This window comes from Hordeum vulgare, chromosome 2H (assembly GCF_904849725.1).
Source record: "Hordeum vulgare subsp. vulgare chromosome 2H, MorexV3_pseudomolecules_assembly, whole genome shotgun sequence".
Taxonomy (NCBI): Eukaryota; Viridiplantae; Streptophyta; class Magnoliopsida; order Poales; family Poaceae; genus Hordeum; species Hordeum vulgare.
The window spans coordinates 657,821,569-657,831,283 of NC_058519.1; the positions used below are offsets into that span (position 1 = coordinate 657,821,569).

The 9,715-nt window shown below is 46.0% G+C and overlaps 1 protein-coding gene across 1 annotated transcript; it reads left to right on the top strand.

Annotated features, from left to right (window-relative positions):
* Positions 1-265: 265 nt before the first annotated feature.
* On the top strand, positions 266-3,464 carry LOC123428509 (farnesylcysteine lyase). Its single transcript, XM_045112730.1, has 5 exons — positions 266-889; positions 1,234-1,407; positions 2,105-2,464; positions 2,596-2,771; positions 2,937-3,464. Exons 1-5 carry the CDS (start codon positions 383-385, stop codon positions 3,223-3,225), a joined length of 1,506 nt encoding a protein of 501 aa, XP_044968665.1. The 5' UTR covers positions 266-382; the 3' UTR covers positions 3,226-3,464.
* Positions 3,465-9,715: the final 6,251 nt, after the last annotated feature.

Consider the following 9,715-nt stretch of genomic DNA (forward strand, 5'->3'; position numbering starts at 1 on the left):
CGTCTTGTAATTTATTTTCCCTTTACTTTTCGACTTTGTACCTACTTCGGATCTTTTCAGTTACTCCCTCCGTCCCAAAATAAGTGTCTTAAGCTTAGTACAATTTTGTACTAGAGCTAGTATAAAGTTAAGACAGTTATTTTGGGACAGAGGAAGTATTAAATAAAATGGCTGTATGCATCACTCGATGCAGAGGCCGGGGCGAGGCCTCCTTTTAAAAAAAAAAAACCCGTCATGGTTCGTATCGAACCTGGTTTATATATTTTTGACACTCTTAATTGTAACAGGAAAATAAGTGTAGCACACGCGTAGAAGAACAGAGCGAACGACGGCGACCAGCTCCGGCGCGGCGAATCACCACCACCACCCGTTGACCTCCGCGATGCCGCCGCCCCTCTTCCTCTCCCTCCTCCTCCTCCTCGTGCATCCCCCCTCCCCGCAGGCCGCCGCCGAGGACATCTGCATCGTCGGCAGCGGCATCTCGGGCGCCTCCACGGCCTTCTTCCTCACCAACTACACCGCCCCCTCCTCCTCGTCCGACCCGCTCCCGCAGCTCCGCGTCTTCGAGCGCCGCGACAGGGTCGGCGGCCGCCTCGCCACCGTCACCGTCGCCGGCCAAGTCTTCGAGGCCGGCGGCTCCGTCATCCACCCGCGCAACCTCCACGTGCGCCGCTTCGCCGACCTCCTCGGCCTCGCCGCCAACACCGGCGGCGACGGCGACGAGGACTGGCTCGGGATCTGGGACGGCGCCCGCTTCGTCTTCAAGACGCTCCGCCCCCCGCCGCCCGGCAGCTCCTGGCTCCGCCGCAAGCTCCACGGCCTCGCCAACTCGCTCCTGCTGCTTAAACGCTATGGCTTCTCACTGCTCAGGATGAACAGCTTCGTGCAGGTTCGTTCACCCCCTTCCTACTACGACTCCATTAGTGATTATCGGTTCTAGCAAAAACTTGAGTTTCGAAAATTGGATTATCTGTTCTGGGAATTTGTTGTACAGGTTCAGTTAAACTTGATTACTGTGGCCCTTTGAGATCTCAGCAATCAATTCTTGGTAGTTTGACTTGTAGTTTTAGTGGTATCTTTATGTGGACATGATTGCGTCCTTTACTGTATAAATTAGCTCTGCTTTTCATTTTACCTCTTTCTCAGTTGAGATGAAATGATGAGCATGCTCTGTAGGTTTCAGTAATCATATGGCAAAGTGCATTGAATTAGTACTAACACATTGCTATGCAGGAAATGTTGCAAAAGTTTATGCTTTATTACAACGGGTTCGAATCCCGGCCTGTGTTCGACAACGTTGAGGAGATGCTCAAATGGTCAGGCCTCTATGGGCTCACTCGCAGGACCCTAGAGGAGGAGCTCATTGATGCCGGGCTGAATACTCAAACTATATCAGAGCTTGTCACTGTATGTTCCATTTATTTCTTATTTCCTCCATTCAACTAAACTGACAGCTCATGGTTTTCTATATTACCAATATTTCTGACCTATTCTATGCTCCGATAGTTGCGTTTACTGGAATAGTTGTTAACCCACATTTCAGTTAATATCCACCTCCAATTTTTTTCCTGTATATCTATTTAGCTTCAAGACTATTATCTTAAATATAGGCTGTAGCATTCCCTTTCCAAAGAGGAGTTGTACATTTCTCTAGGACCAATGAAGAATTATATATGTTAAACCGCATTTCGGTTAATATCCACCTTCCATTCCTTCCTGTATATCTATCTATTTGGCTTCAAGAGTATTATCAGAAGACCTTACTAGCAAACCATATTGTAAATCGTACATTGATCATGACTAATTTTCTGATGTGTGGCTGGAAGATGTAGCAGTGGCGATTCCACGAAGCTGTAGGGCCAGCTGACCCCACAGGTTTTTTTATTACAAACTTTACTTTTATGCATATTTATGCAAAAAATTAGGACATTTAACAAAAAATACAGTAGCTGAACCCACAGCTATTTCGTGCTGACGCCGCCACTGAGATGTAGCATATACCATTACAGTTGGAAAATCTTTATTCAGTAACTTCTGAAGAAACCTTACTCTCCTGCTGATAACTACGTTCCTGATGTCATGCCCCCTTGTTGGTCCCTGATAGGTAATAACAAGGATCAACTATGGACAAAGCACGAGCATAAGTGGGTTAGCAGGCGCTGTGTCTTTAGCTGGCTCCGAGTCTGGATTGTGGTCTATCAAAGGAGGCAACTGGCAGCTAGCTGCTGGATTGCTCAAGACTTCGAACGCCACTCTTCATCTCCAAGAAGGCATAGAGTCAATCTCTGATGCAGGAGATTACTATGTTCTGAAATCGAATAAAGGACATGAGTACAATTGCACGGTGACGGTTGTTGCAACACCTCTTGATGAGGTGAACATTACGTTTGTCCCTCCAATCTCCATTCCACCAAGGAAGATGCAGCATACCCATACAACCTTCGTTAGAGGCCTCTTGGACCCTGTAAGTTTGGTTTGCACTTCGTTCCTTCCTGTAGCATGTTGTTTTGAGGCACTAAACTTGTCCAGTCTTGGTTCGTTGCCATGAGAAAGAGAAACCACTTACCTTGTGCTATCTGTCATGTTTTGATGTAGAAATTCTTTGGTCTGAGCTCAGCGTCAGACATTCCAGAGCTGATAGGAACCATGGAGCTCCCTAATATCCCCTTCTCGTGCATCTCAGTTCGGAAGAAGCACAGCGAACATGACATGACTTACAAAATTTTCTCACGTGCGAAGCTAGAGGATGCTTTGCTGGATCAGATCTTCAGGTAAGAGCCTGGATATAAACAAATTTCCTATGTAGTGGTTAAAGTAGCCATGGCTAGGCTATTTTGGTGCCAGCATGATATCTTCTTCATTAGAAAGCTCTTATCTTTTTACACAAAAAAAAGAGAGCTGTTATCTTATCTGTGGCAATGCACAATGTACAACAGCACAAGGAAGGAGACCATCCGGATAGACTGGCCTGCCTACCCCCACTACCAGGCCCCAGAGGATTTCGCGCCGATCATACTGGACGGCAGGCACCTGTACTACGTGAACACCTTTGAGAGCGCCGCGAGCGCCATGGAGACGGGCGCCGTCGCAGCAGAGAACGTGGCCAGGCTCATCATCTCGAGGCTGCCTCTCAAACTACGCGCTGGGCTCCCGTCGCCGCCGGAAGAAGGCCGTATCAAGTCGTTCGCGGGCGAGGAGGAAGGTTCTCGACGTGTGGACCTGTGAGTGAATGTGGAAGATGCTTATTAGTTTTGATGCCTGGGATCACTGTAGTTTTCTTCCAGTGCCTGTTTTTCCCTCATGTTTCCCTGAGTGATATCGATTGCAGGCTAGCTGTGGATGAATGTGGAGTGTAGAATGAAATGCAATGTTACAGTTTCAGAAACTGTTGTGCATCCACTGTGTAGTACTCTGAAAAAACACATGAGCTTAGTTGTATAATGTGCTGAGACATGTATTCTCCACATTGCCACTGTCTGCAGCAATGTGCAACACACAGCATTGTGCATACAATTAACACTACCGTGTATTAGACCCAATGTATACAGAAATGAAAGTGGGATATTTGTTTCTTTCTGATCCTTGGACTCGATTTCTATGCCCAAACAAACAAATATGCATACATTCTATTCGGTGCGATGTAGCGCTGTCTGTGTGCTTAGAGCATCTCTAGTAGAACCCTCAAACCCCCAAATCCTTAAAAATAACCGTTTTTTTACAGTTTTCGTCCGAAAAACGGCGTAGACTAGAATCCTTAAACCCATAAATATTTTTAGAGATCCAAGCCTCAAACTAGTTTTGAGCCTGTAGAAGTGAGGGTTGGGAGGAGTTTCTCCTCCCAACCCGCACTCCACTTCCCACCTCGCGCGGGAGGTAGTTGGTTCCCGCCCACGCGAGGAAGTTGCCTCGGCCGCCGCCGCCCCGCCTCCCCCCGCGCTCCGGCCGCCGCCCCGCCTCCCCCCGTGCTCCCTTCGCGCCCCGGCCGTCGCGCCCCCGCGCCCGCCCAGGCCGCCGTCGCGCCCCCGCGCCTGCCACGGCCGCCGTCGCGCCCCCGCGCCTGCCCAGGCCGCCGTCGCGCCCCGCCCGCCCCGGACGCCGTCGCGCCCCGCACCCCCGCCCGCCCCGGCCGCCGCCGCGCCCGCCCCCCGCGCCCGCCCCGTCCGCCGCGCCAGCCGCCCCTCCCCTTCCCTCTCCCTGCCGTAGAAGGAGCTCGTCGCGGCGGCGCCGCCGCAGCAGCAGCGCGCGAGCTCCAGCAGCCGGCGCGCGCGGTCCTGACTGTATTTCGATTTTGAGGGTTGGATTTGAGGGTTCTAGTCTTTGCCCCTGTTTTTCAGCCCTTAAAAGTGTCAAAAATGTGCAATTCTCAACCCTTAAAACTGGTTTTTGTTTTAAGGGTTTGAGGGTTCTACTAAAGATGCTCTTAGTCCTGGGAAGAACTAAGTAGTGACTTGGTAGCTGTTGTCACTCACCCTGGGCTGTCAGGTGTTAGTTAAGCTTACTTGTTGCTAGAACCTGCAAAATGCGCCTAAATTAGACACCGAATCCCATCGCTAATGTCTTATTATGTATCGCATGACTGGATGCAGTATCTATCAGAAGTTTGAACATCGTTGTTGTAGTTTCTTACTGCCTGTAGTGAATATGTTTTGTTACTATATAAGCTCTCTTCCTACACGGTTGCTATTGCTATGGCTTCCTCTTGTGTTTTGATGCCTGAAATGCTAGTAGCTATGTCTTGTATTATTTTTATTTACATGTATGTTATCTAGCTGTGCAGTGAGTTGTGGCTGATGTTGAGGATGGTTCATATTTTGTCCACTGTTTTTCTACTAGCAGTAATGGTCTATAGCACCTTCACTTTTTGATTTAAGTTTATTTTTTTTGAAAAGGAGGCTTAGCCCCGGCCTCTGCATCGAGTGATGCATACAACCATATATAAAAGAGAGCCAAAATCCGGCATAGTACAAGTCAAAGTGCAGCCATAAGGCGGTAAAACCAAAAGATACAAGGCGAGAAATACGCCCAAACCGGTGGAGACGTAAAGATCTAGACGACTATACACCTATTCTATTAATATGACGCCATCCAAACCGGTTGAAGATAGCCTGTGCTACTATATCCCATCGGATACACCCAGTATCCAAATGCTTCCTGGCTGCCACAGGAGTGAGTAATGACCACGTGCGGATCAGTGTGGTAGGCCTGAAGATAACCTGCAGAAAGTGAATATTGCGTAATCTGTTAAAAACTAAATCATTTCTGCTATTCCAAAGAGCACATAGAAGAGCACAGGTTCCAATACGAATAAGTTTAGCAATTTGAACATGCACTCTCGTTAACCACGTCCCAAATAACGAGTGAATACTATTAAGAGAAGTGATGTTAAAAGCAATGTGAAGTGAGCGCCAAAGCAGTTTAGCCATAGAACAATCTAGAAAGAGGTGTTGTATATTTTCTTCCTTCGGACAAAAGCTGCATCTAAGATTACCATTCCAATTTCGCTTGGCAAGATTATCCTTCGTAAGAATAATTTCTTTGTGGACAAACCACATAAATATCTTAATTCTAAGCAGAACTTTGATCTTCCAGATATGCCTTGATTTAGGAATAGGTGACGACTCTATGAGATCTACATACATAGATTTAACCGTAAAAACTTCACTGGAGGTTAACTTTCAAAGAATACGATCAGGTCTGTCCGAGAGGTTAACCTCCATTAACCTTCGGACAAGATGCAATCAGTTAGTCCATCTATCACCTGCTAAGGAATGACGGAATTGAATGTTTAGAGGTATCTCACGCAATATTGCGGCAAAGGACGATTGTCGACGTTGAGCAATATGGTACAGCCGCAGGTATTGGATTGCTAGCGGGCTATTCCCTAGCCAGGAATCTTCCCAAAATCTAATCAACTCACCATTACCCAGTATGAACTTAGTTCTATTGAAGAAAGAAGTTTTTACCCGCATCAAACCCTTCCAGAAGGGTGAATCAGTAGGTTTAGCTGTGACCTGCGATAAGGTTTTAGACTGAAAGTACTTATTCGACAGAATCTGTACCCACATCCCTTCGGTTTCCTTAGATAATCGAAACAACCACTTGCTGAGTAGACATCTATTTTTGGTTTCTAAATTTTCAATTCCTAAACCTCCTTGATCTTTCGGCCTACAAATAATATCCCATTTAGTAAGCCTATATTTAGTCCGACTCTCATCACTCTGCCAGAAGAAACGGGATCGATAAAAATCCAACATTTTCCGTACCCCTACAGGTACTTCAAAAAAGGATAAGAGAAACATAGTCATACTTGTTAAAACTGAATTAACAAGAACTAGCCTTCCTCCATAAGATAATAACTTGCCCTTCCAGCAACTTAATTTCTTTTCGAATCGTTCCTCTATGCATCTCCATTCCTTGTTTGATAATTTCCGATGATGAATGGGAATACCTAAATACGTAAAAGGAAGCTTCCCAGTTGCACATCCAAACAATTGATTGTAAGTGCCTTGTTGGTTTTTGGCTTCACCAAAACAAAACAATTCACTCTTATTAAAATTAATTTTCAACCGAGATAGCTGCTCAAAAAGGCAAAGGATGAGTTTCAAATTCCTAGCCTTGTTCAGATCATGTTCTATAAAGAGAATAGTATCATCAGCATATTGTAAAATGGAGACCCCACCATCTACCAGATGTGGAATAAGTCCCCCTACTAGATCCTTCTCGGTGTCTCGCTTAATCATAAGTGCCAACATATCAGCAACAATATTAAATAAGATGGGTGACATCGGATCTCCTTGCCTGAGACCCTTGAGTGTCTGGAAAAATTGACCTAAGTCATCATTGACCTTAACCCCGACACTTCCTCGCTTAGTAAAGCGGTCGACATGCTTTCGCCAAAGCTCGTCAAAATCCTTCATACGCAGTGTTTGTTGCAAGAAAGACCATTTAACTTTATCATATGCCTTGTCAAAATCCACCTTGAAAATAACCCCATCCAGTTTCTTCGAGTGGATTTCATGCAAAGTCTCATGCAAGACAACTACTCCCTCCAGAATATTTCGGCCAGGCATAAAGGCAGTTTGCGAAGACTGCACGACAGAATGTGCCATCTTAGTTAGCCTGTCAGTTCCCACCTTTGTGAAAATTTTAAAGCTAACATTCAGCAAACAAATTGGACGAAACTGCTCAATGCGGGTTGCACCTTCTTTTTTTGGTAATAACGTAATTGCACCAAAATTCAGATGGAAGAGTTCTAAGCGATCCGCAAACAAATCATCAAACATTGCCATAAGATCATCCTTAATAATATGCCAACATTTTTTGTAGAACTCCGTTGGGAACCCATCTGGCCTAGGAGCTTTACCGCTCTTCATTTCCCCAATCGCTCAAGCACCTCTTTCTCAGTGAAGGGTGCGGATAATAACTCGTTGTCACCCTGTCCGACTTGAGGAATATCCGCCACCTGCTGCTCATACATTGTAACAAAACTAAGATCGGGAGCCCCAAACAAACTCTTATAATAATTAGAGATATACAATTTAAGGTTCTCATGCCCTACAATTGGACCCTCATCCTGCTCAAGCCGCAGGATCCTTTTTTTTTCCTATGTTTGCCATTTGCAATCAAGTGAAAAAATTTGGTGTTATTATCTCCGTGAACGATAGCCTGAACTTTTGCTCTAGTTGCCCATTTCAATTCCTCCTCTCTAAGGAGAACTCAAAGTCTCTGCTCAGCTTCGATCTTAATCTCCCTCTCATTCACCTCCAACAAGATGTTCTCAGCTTTTCGATCAAGCTCATCTATAAGTTTGATGAGCCTGTCCTGCTCATCCTTATAGGATCCTGCGACATTCTTAGACCAACCACGAAGGTATTGTCGAAGATGCCGAATCTTATTTTGCCAACGGTCCACACTAGACGACCCATCCAAGTTCTTTTTCCATTCCCTGGCAACCATATCCATGAATCCCTCCCTTGAGAACCTACTAGACTCAAAGGAGAACCCATTTTTATTACCTAAATGCTTAGCACTGCGAGAGTCAAGTAAAAGTGGCGTGTGATCTGAAATCGCTCTTTGAAGTGCACACACCGTCACTAGAGGAAACTTCTGTTCCCATTCAGTACTTGTCAGAACCCTATCCAACTTTTCAAAAGTTTGATTTGGTCGGGAATTTGCCCATGTGAACTTCCTCCCCGAGAGTTCTATCTCGCGAAGGTCAAGGCTCTCAATAATAGTATTGAACATAAATGGCCATCTACCATCGAAATTGTCATTATTCTTCTCGTCAGCCCTCCTGATAATATTAAAATCACCTCCTATTAAGAGCGGTAATTTCTTGTCGCAAATCCGAACCAGATCAGCGAGAAATTCAGATTTTAATTCCGGTTGAGCAGCCCCATAGACACCTACCAGAGCCCATTGGAAACCATCTCCTTTGGATGTGATCCTGAATTTAACTGCATAATCACCTAACACCACTTCTCTAACATGAAGTGTGTCACATCGTACTCCAAGTAAGATCCCCCCGGACCTTCCTCTTGGCGGGAGACAGTGCCAATCAAAATCGATTCCCGCTGATAAAGCACTTAGGAACTGAGACGTAAAGTTGTCTCTTCCTGTCTCCATAATTGCAATAAAATCAAGCTCATGCTCTATGGTTGCTTCAGCCAGAAATCTAGTTTTAGCCAGGTCACGTAGACCTCTGCTATTCCAGAAGATGCCCCTCATCGTTCATCATAAAAAAATTTAATAGTTCTAAACCGAGCACTCCTGCGGACCGCCGAAACCGGATACACTTTCCGTTGCCAGGACCGTTTTGGTTTATCACCAAGTACCTGGTCCATATAACCAGGTGATTGTGATTTGGCATGATCAAAAGTTTCAGTAATGGTACTCGAATCTAGACAAATATCCTCTCCTATATCAGACTCTTCCAAGGATAACAAGTTATCACACAATGAATTAAGACCCCCCAGATCATTAATCTCAGATTCTTGCATAGGTTTTACCGCAGCCAAATTCCAAATAATATCAAGGGCCCTATCTACCTCTAAATCTAGTAGATCATTAATGGATTTCGAAACTTGAGCATGCGAATTACCCAAAGACACCCCAACTGAAGCAGCATTCTCAATAATTTGTTGGGGTGCAAAATGAAGAATGGAATTTTCTTTATTAAAAGACATATCTGTCGAAAGTCCGCATCCTTCATCCTAGCAGCACGCATTGCCCGTCCCAACTGCAGGTCATCCACATCCGGTTGTTCCTGAATCCGCTGACTGGGTCTCCTCCCTGATGTCAACGGATCTGATATACCTCCAAATGCTATGACCTCCTCAAGTGAACGTGGAATTCCTCCCTGGCTGCCCCCCTCGAGAGCGGGAACCTCTACTGGAGCAGCACCATCCACCATATCAGCCGACGCGCAATGGGGAGAACCAACACATGGCCTCAACATACCTGACCGAGCCGAACCTCCCTGGCTGCCACCCTCCTGAGCGGGAACCTGTAGTGTAGCAAGGACATCAACATCCCCCACCACATCCGCCTGTGAGCAAAGAGGAGAACTCACACATGGCTTCACATGCGGCTCCAAAGCTAACTCACCCTCTACATCAGCGGGTGAGCAAAGAGGGGTACCCACACATGGTCTCACCTGCGGCTCCAAAGCTACCTCACCCTTCGCCTTAGCAAGGTACTGGTCCAATGAAATCGC

Bases quoted from the DNA above. Each gene is read 5' to 3' on its own strand.
- LOC123428509 (XM_045112730.1), top strand. From the start codon at position 383: ATGCCGCCGCCCCTCTTCCTCTCCCTCCTCCTCCTCCTCGTGCATCCC. The intron at 890-1,233 runs GTTCGTTCACCC...ATTGCTATGCAG, and splicing joins GGATGAACAGCTTCGTGCAG to GAAATGTTGCAAAAGTTTAT. The intron at 1,408-2,104 runs GTATGTTCCATT...GGTCCCTGATAG, and splicing joins CTATATCAGAGCTTGTCACT to GTAATAACAAGGATCAACTA.